General features: G+C 46.1%; 1 protein-coding gene and 1 long non-coding RNA gene across 7 annotated transcripts in view; one reads left to right on the top strand and one right to left on the bottom strand.

The window, feature by feature from the left end:
- Positions 1 to 23958, top strand: part of LOC104911615 (uncharacterized) — a 24823-nt gene continuing 865 nt past the window's right edge. Inside the window, exons 1-4 of one of the 6 annotated variants that reach the window (XR_004160250.2) lie at positions 19 to 295; positions 7900 to 8092; positions 18238 to 18320; positions 19624 to 23508. This is a non-coding gene — a long non-coding RNA (uncharacterized LOC104911615). Of the gene's footprint in view, positions 296 to 5404; positions 5950 to 7899; positions 23509 to 23958 lie in introns of those variants that run through there. The other 5 variants (XR_014884325.1, XR_014884324.1, XR_014884326.1 and 2 more) reach the window with 5 other exon arrangements.
- Positions 22229 to 23958, bottom strand: part of MREG (melanoregulin) — an 8319-nt gene continuing 6589 nt past the window's right edge. The window contains exons 4-5 of the mRNA XM_003207384.5: positions 23497 to 23660; positions 22229 to 23354 (exon numbers count right to left, since the gene is read on the bottom strand). Of these exons, the coding sequence (XP_003207432.2) occupies positions 23235 to 23354; positions 23497 to 23660 (284 nt within the window). The 3' untranslated portion in view covers positions 22229 to 23234. The remainder of the gene's footprint in view (positions 23355 to 23496; positions 23661 to 23958) is intronic.

A 23958-nucleotide genomic window follows, 5' to 3' on the forward strand; every position in this document is an offset into this window, starting at 1 on the left:
AAATTGCCCTGGGCCACCCCAACAGCAAGTGGGGGCTGTGGCATTCCTGGAGACGCAGATGGCTCCAAAGCAGTGCCCCTGAGGCAGTTTGGGCTGACAACACCTGTCTTGATGGCTAAATTGCAATTGATGCAGCTGTTTAAGTCTTGCTCTGCCCCACAGTCCTTCTCCACCACCAATTAAACAGCGCAGTTTGGGGAGGAGAGCAGGTCTCTAGACTCGGATGCTGCCTGTTCCCAGGAGCAGAATGAGGAAATCACTGTCCCCAGCAATATGGCCATTAATCATTACAGAGGTACTGTAGGAACTGCAGTTTGTAACAGACATTTATCATTTTACAATCGTTTCCTTTGTGCTGGGGCTCAGTAGCTGCTGTGCAGGCATCGTTCCTGCTTTTGTGCTGCCCTTCTTGCAGGGGGTTGCCTGCTGCTCTTTGGTCTGATGGGGAGCTGTTGGTAACAGAGTGGCAAATACCTTCATCAGGCAGCTGGGTGGTGTAAGGAGGATGCTCAGGGGGTCGTGTGATGGTATTGCATAGTAATGCACAATATATTTATATATATCTACTTCTGGTGGGTTGTATGAGAGCACAGAGGGAGATACTGAAGGGTCTTGGAGCATCTGGGTATCTCTGGTCTGACCGCGCGAAGGTTTCAGCTGTGGAATCCTGGGGTGTACAGATGTATTTGACTGCTTTTGTATTTTTTTTCTTCTCAGTTTGTGTCACTTTGGGTTTGTAGAGTGAGAGGAGCTCGGTGTGTGACTTTGTGTGACTCAGCTTTCCTATGTTCTTCATGCAAAGGTGTATCAGTGCCAATAAGGTGGGAAAAGACCCTGGCAAAAAAAGGGGGGGAGAGGGGGGTATTATAACCAGCCACTAGGAGAGGGGAATCTTCTGGAAGAAGAAGTTTTCAGCAGGATTTAAGAGCAAATAAAAGGAGCCCTTGAGAACTCCTAGATCATATGAAGCTGTAAGTCTGGTAGGAGAGAGAAACAAGCTCACAGATACTGAGGTGATGAATCAGATTAAGGAGATGGAAAAAGTTGCTTGGAGTCGCAAGCCCTTCAAGAGCATGTAGGTTGCCTGAGCTCTCTTTAAAAATAAATAAATAAATAAATAACATGAAGTATATTTAGGAATAGGAAAAAAAAGCATCACAGCTGCATTTTGCAGGGAGTTCCTATGTCAGGAAGTAATGAGACCTTGCTGCCTGATTGATAAAACACACACAAGGTTGGAGTAAAGAGGTTTCTTCTGTTGTAGTCTTCAGGGCATTGCTGTACTCTGTAATATATATATGTATATATATAAAAATCACTCTGCTGACTCACGCTCTGCTCTCTGGAAAGTGCAGCCCTCTTGGCAGTCCCTTTCCTTCCCACCCTCTGCCCCTGCCATTTTTGCCTCTGACAGCATTTTTCCAGTTCCCTCCTCCCTCCTTCCTAGTCCACTCAACCTGCATCCCAAAGAATACATCTTGTTGTCTCCACTGATACTATTGGGAACAGATGGAAGATTGCAGAAAAGCATGCCAGCGAGGCTGGAAAAAATGTTAAAATATCAATAGCTGACCATGCACGGTTGTCTTGCACACATCTGTCCATATGCAAAGCAGACCTGGCTGCTATTTCCCAAATTACTCCTGAAAGGCAACTGCAAAAAGAGTTAGGTTGAAAACTGTGGATGTTGCAGACTTTAATTTCAAAACTTAACAATACAACTTAAAACATGTGGTTCTACATTTCCTAAACAATACTATTATTTTCTTTTTCCTGTTGAGTTCATTATGTCCCATCCCTGGAGGTGTGCAAGGCCAGGTTGAATGGGGCCCTGGGCAGCCTGCTTTCGTATTAAATATAGAGGTTGGCAGCCCTGCATGCAGCACGGGGTTGGAGCTTCATGATCCTTGAGGTCCCTTCCAACCCAAACCATTGTATGACTCATGTTTTTACTTGGGATGTGTTTGTAAGGCAAAGGCTAACCTGTTCTAATGGTTGACAAATCAAGACCTCTGAGAGTTTTCCACTTTGAAAGCTTGTTGGTTTGTTTTGGTGTTGCATCCTTGAAACGTCATTTGCTCGGGATAGGCAAGAATGTCAGAACCAAGTAGCGTTTCCTCCTATCCATCATCTCTTTTCAATCTGGGCTCCATTGTCTATTCCAGGTTCTGACTGCTGTTTCCAAAATAGCAAGCCCCTCGGCAGGCAGGAATTCCCAGTGTGACTCAGCGGCCTCAAACATTTCTGCTGGGAAGCATTGGGATGGAGTAGTGGCTTGGGGGACCCTTAAATAAGTAACATTATTAGCGCTGGGCTTTGCTTAAAAAACTAAAGAAGCCACAATAACACTTCCCTTTCTAATTTTACCATGCATTCTTCAGACTTTTTTATGATACATTGTTCCTGCTCGTAACTCATAGCATCCAGTATTTACGCTGACAGCTTCAGATTGCTATATAAAATCATGCCTTTAGAGCCTGATCTTTCCTTGAGAAGGAAGAGCAACAGGGCTGCATGATCACTGTCACTTGCTCCCAAACTTAGGTGCACTGAGGCACATGGGACTGCTTGATGTGCTGCTATCACAGCCCCCGGGGCAGTTCCTATTTCTGTGTACCCCCCCCAAGGATCTGTCCCCTCGTGCTCGGATGCAAGTGTTGAGGACAGGCACCATTTTGTTTTGCTCTGCTTCATACAATGCTTGGCAAAAGGGAAGAGAAGGGCGTCTTGGCTCCCCACCAGGCCTCCAAAGTGCTAAAATAATACAAAACTCATAATAAATCTCAATTTTTTATTATTGTCTGACACTCTGCAGCTTATTTTGGCTCTGGGCACCTGCAAATTTGGACAAAAAAGTGAAAACTTGTCTATGTGGAGCAAATGAAAGCACCCAACTTCAGTCTGTTTAGCAAGAATGAAGGACTATGAATCACTGCACCTTGGAGAGAGAAGCACAGGATTTCCTGGAAACGAGTCCAGGAGCTGTTTGATCTTCAATTGATGTTTTGTTTTTGTTTTCTAAGCAGCAGTAACATCATTTAAAGATATAAACAGACCATTTTTGCCTCGTCCTTGAAGTGAGTCATTAATTGCTTCTGACATGAATTAATTACTGCTTGTGCATAGCTAGAATGGCCGTGCCATCTCTGTTTTACCTACCACGTTCTTTCTAGTCATGCATTTGTGTTACTAGTCTCTTGATAACGGGATGTACAAACAGATGCAATGGAACGCAACCATCAAGTTTCTACAGGGGTGAGAAATGCAAAATAATTACTCTTGTATGACAAAGAGAAGCCCCAAGGGCTGGCTTCACAAAAGGGTGCCTTGTTTTTCTTGAAGGCTGGATCCCTGCCTGCCCTATTCACCATAAGCCATGCTGTGATCTCAGGATAGGCTGAGTTTATGCCCTAAACCTTAAGACAGTCGCTTTGTTGTAGCTGATGGTGAAATAAATGGCCTGTCCACTTGATTACTGAGAAGATCTCACTGATGGAGCCGTGGGTGGTTTAATCTGAAAAGTCTGTGAGTATTTCAGATTGCTACAACATGCCACATCTGTTCCCAAATTGAATAGACCCTGTTCTTTGACTGGAGGTGCTTCTGGTGTATCAGATGCCATGTTTTGTGCCTTGAGCTATGCACCCACCTTTGGGTCCTGAGCACACCCCTGGTCCATACACAGCCATGTAGGGCAGTGAAAGAGAGAGTGGGCAGTGAGGAAGGGGAACCTGGCTCCCATCTGCAACCCTTTAGAGCCTTGCTTCAAACCACCTACTTGGCTCCTTTAGTCTGTCCCAGACCCTCACAGCCCCTTATCAGACTGTTCTTCTTCCTTTTGTTGTGCTTAATGATGTGGGATTTGTGGGATTATTATTTTTCCCCCCTCTCTGCATGAACAAGTACAGTCTGATTCTAGTGCTGGCTGATGAGCTGAGCTTGTTACCAAACAGTGTTGTTACACTCAAGTGTGCTGCATGTCAGACAAATGCATCCACTGTGAAGACTAAAATCCCTCTTCCCTTCTACTCCTTCCACATTTCCTTTGGCCCTTTACATCCACAGTTCTTTTGATGCTTTCTCTTGATGCCTTGATAAATGTGGTGAGTGTCCCACACCAACACATGGCTGAACCGAGCTCTTTGCTTGCACAGACACCCATGGATCTTTTTTTGGTTTGGATTTTTTGGTTTGTTTTTGTTTTTGTTTTTTTCAAATGCCAATCTGATGTGCAGAAAGAAGCAAGGCATGATTAGTTGTCACTGAGGATGATTTGTATGATCCTCCATGGGACTGCAAGGAGCTCCAGGAGAGAAGTGTAGCTTGTACTGGACACCCAGCCATGGGGCTTGGGACTTGGCCAGTGCTATCAATACAAGCCTTGCTGATCAGTGCCTATCAGCCCATCCTCCTTGCTGCCTCCAGAGAGAGCTGACTTCAGCTTGCCCTTTAGGCAAGAGGATTGCACAGCATCAGCTGATGTCATGATCTCATTCCCAAATGCTTTTTCCACATGCTTGAGATGGGTTTAGCAGGTAAGAGAAAGCTGGCAACTGTCACGGTTTGCACAACAAAAAGACGCCTCTGCTCTGCTGAGCTGCTCCTGGCTCCTTTGACTCAGAGCTCCCATGGGCTTAGCGAGCACTGCTGATATTTCTGCATCCTCCTCCTGGCTTTAAACCCACCGTGTGGATTATTAACGCCGGCTTCACTACCTGAGCGTGGGATAAAGCTAGCCAGAAGGCTCACAGCACTGAAAGCATTGCAGAATTTCACAGCCCCCGAGGTCCAAAGGCTGCTAACTCTCCTCCGTGTGTGGGATGGAAGAGTATCTGAAGGAGTCAAAGAGCTGTGTGTTTGGGTTTGTTCCTGCTGCTGTCTCACAGGTCTCTTGGCAGAGGGCCTGAGCCTCTCTAATCGAGGCTGTGACCCAGCTGTCCTCCACAAGAGGTGTGCGTGTTGCCAGCAGTCAGTGCAAAGTCGACCTCTGGTTGTGAGCCCTTGAACGCAGAAGTCCTGGGAGCTGAACAGCAGATAGCAGTGACCTTTCTGTGCTGCCTTTTCCTCTTCTCCATCACTCCTTTTTTTGCTCTGCAGAAACCAGCCTCGGGCCATGGACCGGGTGTGAGTATTAACACAGCAATGGGAGTCTTGGCCAAGCACTGAGGTGGTCCCTGCATGTCACTGGAGTCTATTGCCCAGTTTAGGATGTTATTCTCACATCTAACCCGACCTCCCAGTAGCACGTACAGAACGTGAGGAGTCTCTTGGAGCATCCCAGGTAGCATTCAGCACTTCTTGCTGCTGTCCCAGGTGGGCAGCACTAAACCAGCCAGCTGCAGTCCTCCCAGGCTGTGCGTGATTACGGGGCTGGGGGTCGGTCCAGTGTTTGCCTGGGAAGAACCTCTCCCATTCATCACTCTGGAAAAAATGCAGTTTGCTTCCTGAAGCAGCATTTCACTGCTCTCTAGGGAAGGCTGAGCATGAAGGACTGTCGACAAGTAGGAATGCTGTTATGATTTTCCTCTTCCTCTTGGGGAAAAACGTGGCCGTGGGCAAGGGCCTGGCTGTGGGTGAGGACATTCTGCTGAGCTGGCTCAGTGTGTGGTTGGAGAGGGATGGGATGATCCCACCGTGTCCAGCTGCCAAACTTTATGGCCTCGGCCCACCTTCGTGAGCAACGCCGTGCTTCCCTGGAGCTGCAGAGAGCTCTGCTCTTAGCCCAGCACAGCTGGAGGCACGTGAGCAACCACTGGGCTGATCCCACAGCTGTTCCTAATAACATCCTCTTAGAGAGCCCACTTTTAAGTGACCCTTGTCCAAGCGTGCACGCTAAGCCCAGGCTACAGCTGCTCTGGAGATGCTGGCTGTGCTCATTGCTGCCTTCCCTGTAGATGCAGAGGCTCTGGAGACAAAAGGCTTTGCAATTCAGCCTGCAGAAGCTGATAGGTAAGGCTTTGCATTTCCTCATGTGCTACTGGAATGTGTAAAATCAGATGAAGAAACAGCTTATGAAACCCTTGTTAATAATTTATTTGACTGTAAACTCCTTTCTAGGAACCTGGCCCCCCTGCAGCATTTCTAGGCATAACCATTGGTTTAGGAGCAGCAGAAAGTGGGGATATCATGTTGAATTCTTCTTCGTGTCAGACTTCCTGGGTTAACCTGCTCAATTATCCTTCTCCTACAAAATATGAAGAGTAATAAAAGCTATGTACTGCTTCAGAGGCTGTTAGGGTCTGTGCCAGTAGATGCTACTGGGAATGACAGTGTGAGTGTCTGCAATGGCCATCAGCTGCTGCGTGCAGTGGCAGGTCCCTAAAAGGACCTTATTCCAGTCCTGACACAGTGGAACCAATCAGTCCTGATGAGAGTGTCATCAAAGATTATAATGTGAATCAATAAACTTGTTAATATCCATTTAATATTGACTTATCAGGCTTCAGTGAGACTGGAAATGCAAATGAAGGTACCATGTAAATCACAGGAGGTCAGGCTTAAAGTATTGCAGAACAGGGTTTCCGTTGTGAGTGCAACCAAGAAACAGCAAGGAACTCATCTCTTGACAAATAGCTGCCTGGGTGTTCTTGTTTCTGTACACAAATTTCCATATGCAAGAGATATGGGCAGTTCCCACTTCATCTGTTTTTGCAATTGAGCTCATGTACAAACAAACAATCTAAATTCTGGATCTGTTATTGCGTGGTGATAAAATGAGTGGGATTCCATAATGCATTAGGATCCTTGAAACTAAGATAAGCAATCCTTAAACTTTGAGGAGCTGATGGAAATGGAAATTAACATCATTTCTCCTGACTCTTGCTTTCTGCATCTTGATTTATCTACAGCAATTTCAGTAGAGCTGTGCCTGCTTCTAGAATATCTCACTGCCCCCATCTTTTTCTTTCAGTTTCTTTAAAGCAAGTGAATGTCCTGAATATCAATAAGAAAACGTTGAGAAGCACCTCTAGTTCATAGAGAATCACCATGTTATAGCATCCTTTCCAATAGTATGGAGGGGGAAAAGCATATCAAAAAAAAAAGAAAAAAAAAGAAAAAAAAAGAAAAAAAAAAGAAAAAAGGCCAGAGGACAGGCTCTGAATCATGTTCTCTGCATCTGATGATCTCATTTAGGCCTGTGAGATGTTCAAGGGCATGCCTGAAGGGGGCAAGCTGGAAGAACATCTATTCTTCTGGAAGAACTGGTGTAACAACCCACACCTCACCAGCGCACCCACGGACCCCTTGGGATAAGGGTAGCTGGCAGTGTGTGTTTTGAGTCACAAAAACTCACATTGATGGGTTTCAATCTTGAGAATACTGGGAGCTTTCTATGGAAAGCCTACCTCGAGCCAAGCTTCTACGTGTTCTTTTTGAAACTAAGGATGTTGGTGGGAGGGAAACAATATGAGCCATGCTTTTCATACATTTGGGCAAGATGTGCAAAATGAGAAACGTTATTGTTGCTCTTGGCCGATTCTCCTGTTCTGTTGAACTCTTGCTTTATATTTTTCTTCTCTATCTATGCTCTGCAGATGACGTTATTTCAGATTAAATGAGAATACAAGGAAAAAATTAGTCAGCTGAGTAGGAAATCATATATCTCCCCCTTAGTGAGCTTTTGGGTCAAATTCCTTCATCAAGGTCATCAAGGTTGAAACTGGCTTTCAGCAGTATGAACTCTTAACGTTATTCCAAAGATGATTAGGTTGTGCTGTTGTTAACACTGGGAAGAGATGCAGTGGGAAAACTGGCTGAAGAGCATCATTTTAGGCATTGTGTTGAGGGACGTGGTTTAGTGAGAACTATTGGTGACAGGTGGAAGGTTGGACTGGGTGATCTTGTAGGTCTTTTCCAATCTTGGTGATTTTATGATTCTGTGATCTCTGCCTTCTCCAGCGTTTGTGCTATGGGTACAGGACTCATCAGTGGTTGCTCAGAAGCTAAAAGCATCTCCCCAGTAAGCCACCTAGACACATCAGTTGGATATCCTCATCCTCAGCAAAAAAAAGAAAAGAAAAAGAAAAAGAGATGTGATGTGGGCTTCTGTGTTCAGAGAATCTTCTCCAAAGCACGTGGAACATGCAGAGAGGTAAGGAGGAAAGGGGGGGCCATGGAAAGGAGATTTGGTGTCCCCTTTCCATTCACAGTGTCCATGCCCAAGAGCAATATTGAAAAATTTAAAGGGGAGAAGAGGTTGCCATTAACCTGCCTTCAAACTGAACAACAGAGGTGTCCAGCTGTCCTGCTAGGTAGCTCAGCAAGGAGTGCTGATCCTCCTTCTGTGGCAAAGACTAAAAAAAAAAAAAAAAAAAACAAATTGCAGGAGTGAGAAACTTAAGACTTTTCCCCTACTTTCAAAGCTAAAATTAAGCCAAGTGATGCATTTTTTCCTTTTTTTTTTTTTTTTAGCTGATCTTTCTCATAGCACTGTTTCCTGAAGCAATTCCATGTCTTGAGGTCATCCTAAGGGTGCAGATCCTCCTGCTATCACTCCTCCAGTGGCCTCCCTGGCCTGGTGGGCCTGCATCTGAAAACTGTTAGGGAGAGCAAGAAGCAGGGATAGCTTTGTCCCTGTGCCAAGCTGTGCTTTTCTCATCATTGCCAGCATCTCCAGCTGTGCTTTGGAGCTTGCATACTTGCATCGTGCTGCTGAAGACAGAGGCTTTGGAGGCTTGACCTCGTAAGTCAGGCTCCAGAATTTAATTCTGAGAGACTTTATATGGTATCTCAGGGATTTCGAAGCACCTGACAAGATGGCATTCATGCCCTGATTGATTGAAGGCTTTCCCATTGGAAGCTGAGTTCATAGTTTCTCAGGGAGGCTAGGAGGTGGAATCGCCTCTTACAAGTGCCTGCCTCCATGTGGAGTGCCAGACGGTGGCAGGATTGCCTTGAAGGGCTATAGTTTACGTTGATCCTTTGCCATAGAGAGAGACCAGTGGTGGGGATGGATCATTTCATTTTACACAGATGCTTGGCTGGCTGTGTTTAATGCTCGTTTTTGTTCCTGACTGACCCTCGTCTCACTTGTGTTCTCCTTTGTTCTCTGAATCAAGCGAGTCCAAAACAAAGACTGAAAAACAAGGATTGCAGTGGAGAGGAAAACTGAGAGCCTGGGTCTGGTTGTAATGGGAGAAATCAATCGCCCTTTGTACCTTCAAGATAAATAGAAGAAGGGGATAAGAGTTCATGGGTACTACATGGTGGAAGTTTGTAAGTTCACACGTGTTATCTGCTCTGAGGAAAAGCAAATATTTGATCAATCAGACTGAATGGAAACTTTGAGAGGGAGGAAAACTTGTGTGCAGGCTTGAATTCATGCCGTCATCATTCAGTCGTGATCAGCAATGTTTCTTTGGCTTGAACTGATGTAAGAAGGGTCTAGTCAACAGGATGTGAAATCTGTGTTACACAAAAGAGGTTCAGCATCAATAAAGAAAACAATCCCTTGCTTTTCCCAAAGGAGAAGCCCAGAGATTCTAATTCCACAGTGGTCTTCTGATGTAGGTAGTCACAAGAGTGTAGGTTTGTTGGCAGGAGAAGGGTGGAAGATAGGGAAGTTCATAGGGTTAACTTTTGCTTCCTGCTGCACTCCCAAGGGCTGGGAAATGCTCATGGTTAGTCTCAAGGACAGCTTGGAGTAGGAGAGGCATTTTGAAAGGTGCACAAAACTGCAGAACAAGTGAGGTTTAGCCCAGCCTAACCATTTAAGTTTACTAATTGTACGGACATCTCAATTGGCTCAAAGCAGAGCTTCATCTTTCCGAGCATCTTTCCTCACAAGTGGCCCATGTAGGTTATGGAAGGGAAGAATGCAGAATGGTGGAACGTCCATGCATTGCCCACCAGCATCTGCCAGTCCAGACTGGGAACCAATGGCTCCCAAAGGCTGTGTCTGCATAGTTAGGTTGGTTTGCTCTCTTGTCGATTCTGAGATGGCTGCCAGATACACTCAAGTGTATTCCTCTTTTACTTTACAGAATTTTGCATACAGGAAATTCTTTCAGCAGTCCCCATGTGTAAGGCTAAATATGTTTAGACATTAATAACACTGAGATGAATTTGTTGTCCATTTATTTTCTCCAGAAGTTACTGGTATGAAACGCATAGTTGTTTTATTACAGATCTTAAAGGCCAGATTGCTCATGGCTTTGAATCCAGGTATTTCCAGGCAGAACTGAGTTGTTCCTTGCTCTTCCAACAACATACCAGCAGAGATTCAGCTCATGAAACACATGCGAATATAAACCTAAGAATAAAACCAACTCCTCACTTCTTTGTGTGATTACCTGCCTTCCTTCAGCCTCCAGTGAAAAGCACACTATCACCAAATTCTCTCACAAACGGTGACTGGGACTTTTTGTCCCAATGAGCTTGACGTACCAGATATCTGCACACAAGTAGTCACAGGCTGGTTTCCTTCTTCAGTATTTGAAATGAGCTTGTTTTCAAGGGAGATCTTCTGCTGGATGTGAGCTGCCTTCTTGTTGAAGCAGAGCCAGATTGGACTTCTCAGCCTAAGGTTTGAGCAAAATAAGGCTATTTGTCCTTTAGTTTTTATCTTAGTCCAGGCATTAGGCTGCTGTGCAGTATTTCACAGTGCTCACTGCAGGACACAAGGAGTTAGGCTGTTACTCTGATTAAAACCTAACCAGGAGAAACACACACAAAAAAAATGAATTCTGCTATACCTGAACTCCTGGATAGGTCTGATGGCAGGAGGTACTGTGCTGTGCAGCCCTTCAGTGTTCATCCAGCCTGGTGTCTGCCTTACGTTTCAAATTATTTGCAGTAAGTACAAACATGTGCAGTGCATTTCATGACTCTTTATTGCAGTATTTGAGTTACTTTTTTTTTTTCTTTTTTTCTTTAATACACTTTCCTCTTTTTTCCCTTCTCTGCCATTCTGAGAATCAGGCCCTTTTTGTCATGGCAGTGCTTTTTGGGACTTTCTCTGCTTTACTGAAGTCTGCTGTTGGCCCACTCCTGCAGAGTGGCTTCATTCACTCTGTTACAAGCAGAAGCAAGTTTTCTTACAAAAGAATATCAGGGATTCAGCCTGAAAGGTGCTTTGCTTCTTTGAGTGCACATCCCTTTGCAATTACAAGAGCAGAATGCAAAATCTTCCCTTTGGCAGCATCTCCAGTTCTTGCAGTTCTTGTGTTATATTGTGCTTGAGTTAAAACTGAGGAGGTGAAGAAAATCTAATAAAACGTTTGCTATCGCACTTGTAAATTCAAAGCCTGAAAATATTCCCCTACCCTCTGACAGGCTGAGATGAAAGGAACCCAAATGTTGCCAATAGTTAAGACACTTGTCTTGCTTCTCCAAGCTTGCTCTGTGAGTACTGGTCGTGCTGTGCAGTTGGCAGATGGTGTTCAGTAAAACAGCAGGTCCTGTTGTGCATCCTTCAGGTGCACAGACCTATTGTTAGGCTAACTATCAGCCTTGGGGTGAGGGTGAGCCATCCTGAAAACTGAACCATGTCGTGTGAGTGACAGAAGTGACAGTGATGTCTAGAGATGCAGCAGTGCCCGCATGTGGCTGTGCTTGTGCAGAGGCTGTTGTGGGGATGTGTTCTTTTTTGTTTTATTCAAATAAACACTGTGGTCCTGTTCTTTGATGGGCTGAAGGACATGGGAGCCTCTTTTTCCCAGACACTTTTTCTGGGAATCTGCATTCTCTCTCTAAAACGCAGAATAAACAAACTAGAAATTTTGGGTTTTTAAAATCAAAATAAATAACTATTGTTCGGCCTTCCCCTCCGTGGCCTCCTTCTCTTCCCACTAGCTCCCAGGCAGCCTTCCCTCAACCCGAGCATCCCCAGGGACCTCCTCCATCCCTATCACACCATCTGTCCTGAGGTATCATAGAATGATGGAATGGCCTGGGTTGAAAAAGACCACAATGCTCATCTAGTTCCGACCCCCTGCTGTGTGCAGGGTCACCAACCACCAGACCAGGCTGCCCAGAGCCACATTCAGCCTGACCTTGAATGCCTGCAGGGATGGGGCATCCACAACCTCCTTGGGCAACCTGGTCCAGTGCCTCACCACCCTCTGTGTGAAAAATATTGCATCCCATAATATCCCATCCCACCACCTTGGATTGCTGGCTGCTCCCTCTTCTACGTGTCTGGGGCTCCAAAAACCAAAATTATCTGCATTGAAGAAACCAGAAGGTAATTTGTAGAGCTGATGCTTTGAGTTGGTCCATTTTTGAATATTTCCACTGTTTCAGTCTCGGAGAGAGTGAGGTGTCCCTAAACTGGCCTTAAGATGCTGTGAGGATAATGGGTTTTAGCTGTTAACGTGCTGCAGGGCTCCAAGCAGACTCTCCAGGGGATGCTGGGGAAGAATGGTCATTCAAATCCTCAGTTATGCACTTACACAGCATCCCACGAGCTCACCCTGTGAAAGCTTTCTCCTCCCAGCATGCTGCATTTTTATGCTATTTTTATGGTCTCAACTTTCTCAGGTCCAGGGCAAGATTTGTATTCCTGAACTGTTGTGACCAGTGTCAAAAATGGGAGGGGTGGAAAATGAAGGGGAAAAGCTTCTTTGCAAAAAAAGGAAAAACAATCTTAAACCACGACACTGAGCCCTGCCTGCTGGGAGAGGAGGAAAAAGGAGCAGCAGGCTCTTCTGGTTTCTAGGTAATGGTAGTGTTGCATTCCAGAGCATTACAACCTGTTTGTAGATGCAATGATAGATACCGAAGACATCAATCAGGCACTGGTGGTTGATTTAACCTGCTGGTAAACCTAAGGCACATGATGGCAGCTGGAACAATTTGCTGCAAGCACGTGCCAATGCTGAGTTGAATTACAACTGCTAATTAGCTTCATTCCCTGAGCTGTGAGATAGGTGGAGATGGGGCATTCTCACCGAGCTCCTTTTATCCCAAATTAAATAGCTGCTGGAGCGTGCCTCAACCCATGGCCTGTGACAGCAAAGGATGCTGTGCGTGATGAAACAGAGCTGGGAAATAAGTGGTTTCCTTTAATTACTGGGAGCATGAGGGTTGTACAGAGCAGGATAGGTTAGTGAATGAGAGCTGCACTAGTTCTATCAAAAAAATTATAAAAATGAGACCGTTGACCCCCAACAAGATGCAAATCAACATAAATTTATTTTTTGTGTCACGTCTTAAAATAAAAAAATACATAAAGATCCAGAGATGAAGAATCCGTAGGCAGACTTGGAGAGCAGTGATAGGAAAGCGTTGCTTAATGTGTAACCAAAATAATCTCTGATGCATTTTAAGCCCATTGCAACTCTGACTGTCTACCGTGACGGCTGAGAAAGGATTAATCCATTCTTTTTTGTCCTGTGTGTAAGCTGAAGGTCAGAACCATCCATCTTCTAGACTAAACAACCTTCATTCTTTTGCTCTTTCCTCATAAATTATGTCTTCTAGGCTTTCTTAATGTTCCCTTTTGGACTTTCTCCAGTTAATTCACATCTCTGAGAGCTCTGTACCCAGGACCAGTCACTACGTTCCAGCAACAGCCTTCCCAGCTTTGTGATTGTTGAATGGCAGTCTGTGTTTGTGAATCTGCCTGGCAAAATGGAGGGTCTGTGGTTGCCCTTGTTGTTATGGGAGCCCTTGTTGCTCTCCCTGAAAGGAGGTTGTGGCGAGGTGGGGGTTGGCCTCTTTTCACAGGTAATAGTGATAGGACTGGAGGTAATGGCTTTAAGTTGCACCACAGGAGGTTCAGGTTAAATATTTGGAAAAATTTATTCTCCAGAAGAGTGGTTAGGTGCTGGAATGGGCTGCCCAGGGAGATAGCGGAGTCACCATCCCTGGAAGCCTCAGAGAAACGTGTAGATGTGGTCCTGAGGAACATGGTTTAGTGGGTAATACTGGTGGAAGGTAGATGGCTGGACTGGATGATTTTAGAGGTCTTTTCCAACCTTCATCATTCTGTGATTCTATCCTTTTATTATTAACACAATTTCTGCTTAATTGCACTCAATGTGGATCATCTTTTGAAATCCAGATCTGTTTTATTTCTGATCCCAGGGGCACGGCCAAAAAAAACTGGCATTGTTTCGTCCTGGTCTTCAGTGGCATTTTCTTTCTTCCTTCCTCCTCCCAATCCCACTAGTCCACCAAGCTTTGTGTCTGCATTAAAATCTACATATTTTTTGTTTGATCTTTCAGATGATGGACTCCTGCTAAGAGCCTGGCTTCAGCAAGACCAGCAACACAAGGGACTGAAACTTTATAGGAGCTCTAGGGACATAAGTTAGAGCACTTGGGGTTTTGTATTCCACCAGAACCATTTTCCTTGTCCCAGCACTGGGCTCTTCTTGCCACAGCATCCTCCTGGTGTGGACAAAGCCCAGATGTCATTTAGGTCAGGCAAAGTGCAGATAGGCTGTATTTTCTTTATGCTGGACATCTTTACCTGATAGCTACGTGAATTCCCCGAAGAGCAAATAGAGGAGAGCATTGGGAATGGCTGGAATCAAAGTAGGATGACCACACGGCGTGCTGAGCTGAATGCTTTGCATAGCTGCACTGTCAGCACGCAGTGAGCCAGAGGGCAGGGAACCAGCTGCAAGCATGGCTTCTCTCTTAGTTCTTATTTACCTTCCCATTTGTTATCTTGGACATAAAGAGGTCTGTAAGCCAGGGATTTGGGCAGTTAACCTCAAATAAACCCTAAAAGACCTATTTCAGTAAAGTGTAACAGCGGCTGTTGAATTTAATGGAGCTGGGCTTGCTCTCACCAAGGGTGATTTGGACTCTGAAAGCTTGTTGTTTCCTGGAAGCTGCTGGCGTTTGTTGGTCGTCTCTTTTGCTTTGTGTGCAACTTTGATTTCACGTTGGCTTTATGCATGTCTCCTCTGCAAAACTGCGTATGTGTGAGAGACAGGAGCCTGCAGTGGAGGGATGCACTGCTGTAAAGGCAGGCGTTTGTTTCTGCTGTGAAATATCCTTTCTATACTCAGACAGACAGCAAATATTTGACAAGGAGCAAGAAAATCAGGTATGCAGCTTGACAAAGCGGTGTCGTGACTCACCAGCACATCATTTCATAGCTTCACCCAGCCCCAAACACTGTTCAGGATCAAAGCATCTAGCAACCAGCCAGGTTTGTTTCCTTAAGCAAAACCAAATCATCCTTCATAAGGTCAGCAAGCTCCCAAAGGGTCAATTACAGGAATATAGCTGCAGATGGGTAGCTGTGGCATGAAATGAAACCGCTCAGTGAGTGAGGTGAAGGAGCTCTTCGTTCTCCCTTTTACAGGTTGGTGATTCACTGATGCGTAAAGGAAATTTAGCAATTGGAGGTCCTGGTCTCGACTCATGGCATGCAGGTTGGCATAGATACCTTCCAGCTCTGCTTGCTGACTTCTCAAGGTGCAGGCTAGAAAATAAACCCTATCATGAATGGTTGAAAAAGAGTCAGGAATTTAAATCCAGGCTTTCACCAAACAAAAGTTGTCCAACTGTGTCTGTTCTTTTGCTTTATGTAATGGCTAGGAATTGAGAGATCGTGGAAATAAAACATTGTACTGAGGGCTCCTCATCTGGAGGGAGACCACTCTGATCTCCATCTGGACACCACTCTCTGAGTACAATCTCACAACCAGTTCCTCATCCATTGAACAATCCACCCATCAAATCCATATCTTTCCAATTTGGGGAGAAGGATGTTATGGGAATCCAGATAAATGAATCAGTGGTCTTCCTTTGTCCATTGATGCAGTTACATAACACATCACAGAGGCCACTAGGGTGGTCAGGCAGAGCTTGTCCTTGGTGAAGCCATGCTGGTTATACCATATCATCTCCTTCTCTTCCACTGCTTTAGGAGGATCTGCTCCACGATCTTCCTTGGCACTGAGGTGAGGCTGACAGATCAGTAGTTCCCTATCTACCCTTCTAAAAATGAATGCAACGTTGCCTCTTTTCACTTTTCAAATATTAATCCCGCTCCATTCTCGATGATATGTTATGCTCAGTCCCAAACCCCAGAAACCTCAGCAGTGCCTGAGGATGAGGTGCGTGCAATGGCTGTCTTTCTTCCCCCCATCCCATCTATTTTGAGCCTCTGCTGCCCCGCAGGGAGGAGCTCTGGGTGCCTGTGCCCTCGGTTCAGACAGAGCATGTGGGGTGGTGGTTTCTCCCTGCTGAGGCGGGCAGGATGTTTATGTGCTGCTCATCTCAAGGTACCCGCAGTCTGAAAGCCTCTTACTCAGTTCTGCCTGGTAATTGGGATGTCTCATTGGCATGCCCAATATCAGCGGATCCAGCTGAAGCCTGATGTTCCCAAACAAACCCTGCCTTCAAAGCCCAGCTTGCAACATCCTCTTGGAGGTTTCTTGCTTGACGTCATCCTGCTCAAAGCTGCTTTCAAACAGTCCCTTGTTAGCCCGGGAACAGGGTACACTGCCTTCACCCTCCACCAGCATACAGGAGCCAAACAGCAAAGGGATTTATGAGACACGGTCAGGAAAACACTGAGTAATGGGAGAAGCGGCCTCGAGGAGCCAGGCAGCTGTTTATCTCGTCCCCTGCCTCCCTAGGGAGGCAGCTGAACCGTGTCACATCACTGCTCAGAGCACTGCCCAGCCCCATTCATAAAATCCCACACCATCTTTGTGTTTGCAGAGGGAGCCCTGGTATTGGGGAGCAGCAAAGCCCTAATTCACCTGACTGTGATAAAGAGGCAGGGCTGCGTAGTTATCTCTTGGTGTGTGTTTTATTTAATGCCCTCACCCACAGGCTGGTGGGGCATCCCTGTCCTGGAGAGCAGCACGCTCACAATGGGGATAGGAAGCCTGCTAGCCACCTGGCTGCCTTGCTAACGGGATTACCCCTCGCAGGCAGCCGCCTCTTTATGGCTGCAGTCTGGTTTTCCAACATAATTCTTCCTTTCCCCTGTCTCAGACTCTCTGTTGAGTCTGGCCCCTCGCTCTCTGTAATTGAAACATAAGCATTGCTGTGCATCAGACAGGCAAGGGCTTTCTTTCTGTGTTGGTTGTTTTTTTTCTTTTCTTTTTTTTTTTTTTTCAGTTCTTCCCTAATTTCTTTCATGGAAACCCATGGGAATATGGCTGTAACTTTAAATACCTTCCAGCACCACCAACTGAAATGAGGTTGGGGAATGGAGAGAATTAAAACATGTTTCAAAGAAACACGCGTGAGGAATACAAATAGGGAGAGATCGCCTGAATTCAATCTTTTATAGGGTCTTTCAAGGAGAATAAAATAATCTCGGGAGAGGAGTGTGCCTGTAAGGGTAGCAGCTGTGTGCTTTCTCCTTCCCAGAGACCTACGTGGAGGTGTAGTTCTCAGTTTCCTTCAGCTCCTCCATCCAACAGTGTTGTCTAAAACTCCTTCTTGATCTCACCAAAGAGGAAAGGAGTCCAATGGGATGCGATCCTGGAAAGTCCACTGCATGAGGGGTTGGGCATTCCTGCACCCTGCTGCTGCACGGAGCTGAGGATGCTGGGTCTGCCCAGGGGCTGCATCCCAGGTGCTGAACCATCATCCTTTATGGCTCAGAAAGGAATCTGAGTGCAAAACAGCACTGGGCATGCTGAAAGGAAGAGATAAACTGCTGCAGCCAGGTGTGTTTACAGCTCAGTCACAGCCAGCTGTGCTGACCTCTGCTTTACCCACAGCTCGCTGTTGCCTGTGTGTAAAATCCCCTTCCTAGGGAAGGTTGTAAGGCAACTGGGTGTGATATGTCATGGATGGGGTGACGGATGGGATGATGGAGGGGCATTGGAGGGATGCAGTGGTGGAGGCAGTGGGGATGGTGAAGGTGGAGGATATGTGGTGGGGATGGAGAGGACTTGGACGATTGGATGGTTAGAACTTGATGATCCTTCCAACCCAAGCCATTCTATGATTCTGTGTCGCTGTGTCTGCAGGAGATGATCCTGTGGGGCTGGTTTTCCTAGCTGCAGCTTAGCAAGGGAAAAAATAGTGAAGGATTTAAAGAGAAATTAATGTTACAAAGTGGTATTTGTGGGTATAGAAGTAGAAACTACCCTGAGCGGCAAAATCCTGCTGGTTGGCTGTCTGTCTGTCTGTCTGTTTGTCTGCAGGATTTGTGCTGTCTTACAAGCAAGGGGCTGGACGTGTGCTGCTGGTCCTATTGCCCTGCAGCCTTTTATATTGGGTTTTGTGGTGTCACTGCTGCATGAGGAGTGGCAAATAGTGGGAGGGTGCTGCATTTGTGACCATATTTGATCTTTAATGTGTGTCCAGGCTGGATGATGCTCACGGGAGATCCAGTGGCTGGAGCAGAGGGGGCATGAGTTCTTGCTTTCTCCTGGTTTGCAATGTCACAGGTATGTAGGCGTGCTTGTTTCATCAGTGATACCCTGGTGGGACCAGGCTGCACTCTGTGCATCTGGCATGTTTGTCAGGAAGCCACCCAGCATGGAAATGGTGGTGAGCTGATCCCATGCAACTTCAGCCAACTGAGCAAGGGGCAGAACTCTGTATTTGTTGGGCTTCCTGCAATGCTCATTGCTCCCAGTGTGTTTGTACATCCCTTGGGAAGCTCCATCCCTTCTGGAAAGCAGAACTGGGGCATAAGCCAGTGCACTGCTCTGATACCAACTGTGTGATTACCCAAACTTGGTCATTTCCAAGGAGGTAAAAAGGAAAAGTGAAAATATTTTCTATGCAATTGGGCAAGTAAAAGCCAAATAACGCCAACAAATTGAGTCTGATTAGCTCAGGACTGGTGGCTGTGTTACCTGTTGAGCAGATCCACCAGTTCACAAAAGATGATAGAAGCACGAGGCTGCCTTTGACTAGGACGGATATACCCAGGCAAACCAGCTTGCCTGCACACATCTTGTGCAGGGCTGAGAGCTGTGGGATCTCCCTTAAACACAGCCTCATGGGTTAAAAGGTGCCCTTCTCTTCTGTTTTGAATGTTTTCAATGGATAAATAATCAGAACATGACTAGCTGCCACGCAGCACGCTTTGTCGGTAGGGCTCACAACAAAGGGTTAAAGCCCTAAACAAAGCTAAACTTACCGATTCTGTCTGGTAAAGTGATTTATCAGAACTGAAACTATCTGCAGGAACAGGCATTGCCCCCAGATTAAAAAGAAAATGTTTTGGCACTGCTGTGATCTAAATCTGAAGTTTTAGTTTCTGAGTAGAAACAATGCTTTATCCGGCTTGTACCAAAAAGCTGGAGAGCATTACAAAAATAGTCAAAATTGAAGGAAAACATCTTGAAATTATTATAGCAGAGTGTTTTGGATAATAGGCTTGTGGACGGTTTTGATATACAAAGTTTTGCTTGAAGACAGATGCAGGAATATCAAGATCTCTTTGCCATCAGCCCCTGGAGGTCCCACCTCCCCATCCCAAACCTGGATGGGCAGATGGAGATGGGCAACTCTGGGAATGGAAACCGAGTTTCCAAACCCCTGGCCGTCTCCCCATCACCAAATAATGCTGTTTCCTTCCATCCCTTTCATTCACATTCCCATACAAATTGTTCACAGCATTCTCAAAAGGGCAGATACTGCTTTACAGAAGGACGTTGGCCAACATAACCTCCTCAGGTCCCTCCAACCTGTGATCCCTACGGGATGAGGAATACTTTGGGCTTTGTTTTCTTCCCGCAGGCACACAGAGATCTTCTCTCCACTCAAGGAAATCTCTTCAGGAGCTGTGGCTGTTATTTCTGAGACTTTGATGCAGAAGAGCCATGGATGGGCAATTGGCAGAAGGTTTGTTTTTGACTTGGGAAGCGTCTGGGCTTGCCCTGTGTTTATGTCTCTGCAGTCTGACTCAAGCCCTGCTAAGCCAACAGGAAGAAACCCAAACTCAACAGATATAAAGCTGCCACTCTCAAAGGGATGATCCTTTGGTAGCATATCCTTTCCCAAATGTTTCTTCTTTCTGATCTGCTGGTGAGAACTCGCATCAAGCAGCTTTTCTTTTAATGTTGATAATTCAGGCATACACAAACACATCTCATCCTGCAGGCAATGCCCAGCTAACAAGCTCTGCAGCACCACCACGGCATATTTTGGCACCAGTGCTGTACCATTGCACACAGCCTTCTCCACCTGCCAAAATGCCTTTCCTTGGGCTGTGCCTTTTTGCCTCTGTTTTTTGCCTTGCTTTGATATGGCTGCCTTTATCTGTTTATTTTATGGCAGCTGGGATCCTACCGTGTCAGCCTCCGTGATGTCTCCCTCCACTCATCCAAATAAGATAAAATAGTCACCTGAATGTATCACCACTTTGAGAAGATGACTTTTCTCCTTAAAGGATGAGGATAAAGCTTATAGGGAGAGGTAGTACTTTTCTTGAGTCAACTGTTAATAAAACCAGAAAGCTGTTGGCCATGCAAGGCTTTGCCTGGGGCATTAAGCAGAGCCCAGGGGTTGGGTTTTTCCATGGATTCCCTGTGCAAAGGCACTACCAATACAACCATGACATTTGCAGTCTGTAGGACAAGGAAATGCTTTCAGTAAGCATTAACTTGCATAACAAGGACTCCCCATGCAAAAGTGGTTGCTTGTCTTCAAAGGAATACTACTGGAGAGCTGTTTTGTGGCAAGTCAATCAACGTTACTGATCCTCATTAGATTAGAAAAATGCAGGTTTTCCCTCCAGGAAAGATTTGTAAGTGCTGGTATTTCTAACGTTAGAAATGATTGAAACGGAGTGGTTTGAAATGGCGATTTTTCCTACAGCTGGAATTTAGTAGATGACGGTTTTCTCTCCCATGTCCATTCCCATTACTTATCAGAGCTCACGGCGTGATTTACACCACTCCCATCTCCTTTGCCCGCTGCTGCTCAGCCTTTACCAAACACCTGCACTGCCACCTTCTGCCTGAATTGCAGCTCACAGCCCAATTTCCAGCTTTCTTCTCAGCCTGCCGAACTCATGATGCGTGTCCCAGGAAAGTTCAGAGTGCAAAGAAGAAACATCGTGCACAGTCACAATGGTCCATCCATTGAGTTTGTTTATAGCTGCTCTCTCTTAGGGCTGGTGACTGTGCTATATGCAATTCCTAGCTTTGGTGTAGAGGATGGGAACCCTACGGTGCTGCTATTTTAGCATTGTGAGCCACAGAGCTAAAATACTTTGCTCAGCCACTGTGAAGCCAACATTGGCCAACAATTAGCCACAAGCATTTGCCCGGGCTTGTTTGATGGCCTGATAGATGCAGGCAGTGTCTGAAATAAGCAAAGGAAGGATTCAGAGCTTATGCTTGATTATTTGCTATCACTTCCAAGAAGCCGCCCTGATTTGTCCCCGTTGGCTGTTTGTTTCTTGTTATCATATGAACTGGTTGGTTCTCAGAGAGCTGGGAGACCGGAGAGGATGTGCACGCATGAAAAGGCTGGCAATGTTTCACTGCCTTCTGAAGATAATTCCTCACAGCATGACTAAGGGAACAGTGGCCTCTGGTGCTCACCGAGCAGCCTTACAGCTGCACTCCCATCTGGGTGCTCACTGGTGTCAATGGGCATGGGCAGGAGGACCTGGTGGCTTTGCTCCATCTTTCTCGATGGAGAGGGATTTGCTGCTTAACAACGTGTCCTGGACCACTTTGTGAAGCAGCTTGTCCACCACAAAGCCTCTGTTAAGACCTAAATTAAAGCCTAAATATGCCCTTAAACACTTCAGGCAGGCCTATGTTGCGATCAATACATTATTAGAACCACGAGCCTTCGGCCTGGTCACTCCTCCCTGCCCCACAGAAGTGATTTAGGAACCCATCAGGCAGCTTTGCATAAAGTGAAGTGTAAGGTGATGATATCCCAAGGGCTGGCTTTTGTGGGGCCATGTGTGCTTTGGCACTGTGTCCCTGGGACTGCCGGATCTCCCTGTTCTGCAACAGCTTGTTCAAACCAAACCCTCGAGCACATGAGTTGCCTCACACTAAGGTTTATTTATTTTCTCTAAAAGCATGGCAGCCTTTCCAAAGTGCAGCTGAACTGCAGCTAAAAAAAAAAAAAAGTCAATGGAAAATGTGTACCAAACTCCAAATCCCGTTGAAATTCAATTCAGTCCCCATCACCTTGTATGAAGGCTTTGATCTTAGGCTGGAAAATGACCTTTCACATGCAAGTCAACCAGCAAGCTGTGTAAGGGTATGGAGAACAGGTTGCAGAAGTCCATGATCTGGAAATAGCTCAGCCTTTTGCTATCAGCAGCTGAGATAAATGTAGTTGCGCCAGTGGGGTCACAGAGTGTAAGAAGCCTTAGTTTTGTGCTAGGTTTTGTTTATTAAATTCAGGTTTCATTGATGTCCAGAGCTGACAAAAAATATTTCCCAGGAAGACAGACAAACAGAAACATTTCATAAATATATATGTATGTATCAAACTCTGTAGATATAAACAAATAAAAGCTCTATTTTGCTCTTTTGGGAGGTCCTTTGTAACCAGCATTTTCAACTGATCCATTAGCAGCAAATGTGTTAACCAGTGATGAACTTCCACTTGTTGTCAAATGAGCAAATCCAGTGTTTTAAAATTATTGCTCGCTATCAGACACATACACACACACAAAAAAGAAAGATACAAAGGGTGTTCATTAAAAATCTTCATTAGCAGCACTGACCATATATACACGGACCACCAACTTTGTGGTGCTTTTTATTATTGCAGTTAAGACTTGGACGTTTGGAAATGGAGGAAGATGTTGGTGTGATCAATCCGAGGGCATTACAGGTAGAATATTTCTCAGCAGGTCCAACCATGGAGCCTTGCTAAAATGCACCTTTGTTCACAGTGCTGGGCTGAGCATCCCTTGACATGAGTTCCTCTAGATGCCCATCACTGGGGACCCAGCACCCAACAGAGCCAGGATGCTGATGTCAGTCCTGTCCTGAGCTGCTGGGCCAACTCCCTGCGGACAAAGAACGGGACTGTTGCACAGAGAAATGTCATGAGGTTGCAGGTGAGCGAGGTATTTTTCCTTCCTGGCTGAGGAAGGCGAAGGTCCCATGGGAGGTGACAAGGTGGACGTCCTCGCAGTGCTGCCATTAGGGACATCGTTTGCAGCTAGTGGTGCAGGGCTCCCTGTGCCTATTTGCATACCCTACACAGCATACCCTACACTGTGATGGACTGAATTCCCATGCCTTCCTTGCGGGGCATCGCCAGCCCACTCCTGGGCAGGGAAACAGGGAACAGCACTACTCATGCTGCAGCCCCTTGGCACAGGAGCCTGGTCCCAAGGGAAGGTAAGCCCACTGTCCCCATGCTCCTCAGGGCGTCATGGCAGGGGTGTGCTTCTCATCCACTCTTTCCATGCTGGCTCTTTTTGGGTAGACTACACTGGCCAGCTTGAAGAACTCATCCGCAGCATCCAGAGCGATCAGCCGGTCCTGCCAAAGCAATGGGATTGTACAATCACTGCCACCACATCTTTGAGCATCCTCTGGTGCAGGTCACCTTCCTGCTCCCGGAGTTTGAGCTCACTTGGAGAGCCAGAGCAAGAAGGAGGGATGCACACTAGGAGCTACTCACCACCACAAAGAGGTAACGCTCAGACAGCTCCCAGCTGGTTGGGAAGATGTTTGTCTCTTCAGAGAGCTTTAGCAGGATGTCCCGGGCTTTGCTCATGTTCTGAGAGTCGCTGACAATGCTGAGTTTGGTCACTGACAAGAGGGAGTCTGCTTCCTTCTGGAAACCTGGGGAGAAGATGTGTTAGATAGAGGAGCCAAACGTGCAGAGAGCAGTGGGTGTCCCTTTGCAGCAATAAATGCACGTGTGAGTGCTGATATAGCAGTTACCATCTCTTATAGCAAGGGTGCCAAGGGAAAGAAAGGAGGAGGAAAATGAATTAGTGTGGTGATCATGAGATCTTTAAATGTAATTGTCACCACTGACTCTGCACTTATCACTAGGGAGCTGGCAGTGATGCACAAGCTGAATGAATGAATGAATGAATTCCCAGCGTTCCTCCCATCCAGGTGCCAGAACAGCAGG

The sequence above is a fragment of the Meleagris gallopavo genome, chromosome 7 (assembly GCF_905368555.1).
Source record: "Meleagris gallopavo chromosome 7, MGAL_WU_HG_1.1, whole genome shotgun sequence".
In the NCBI taxonomy this organism is placed as follows: Eukaryota; Metazoa; Chordata; class Aves; order Galliformes; family Phasianidae; genus Meleagris; species Meleagris gallopavo.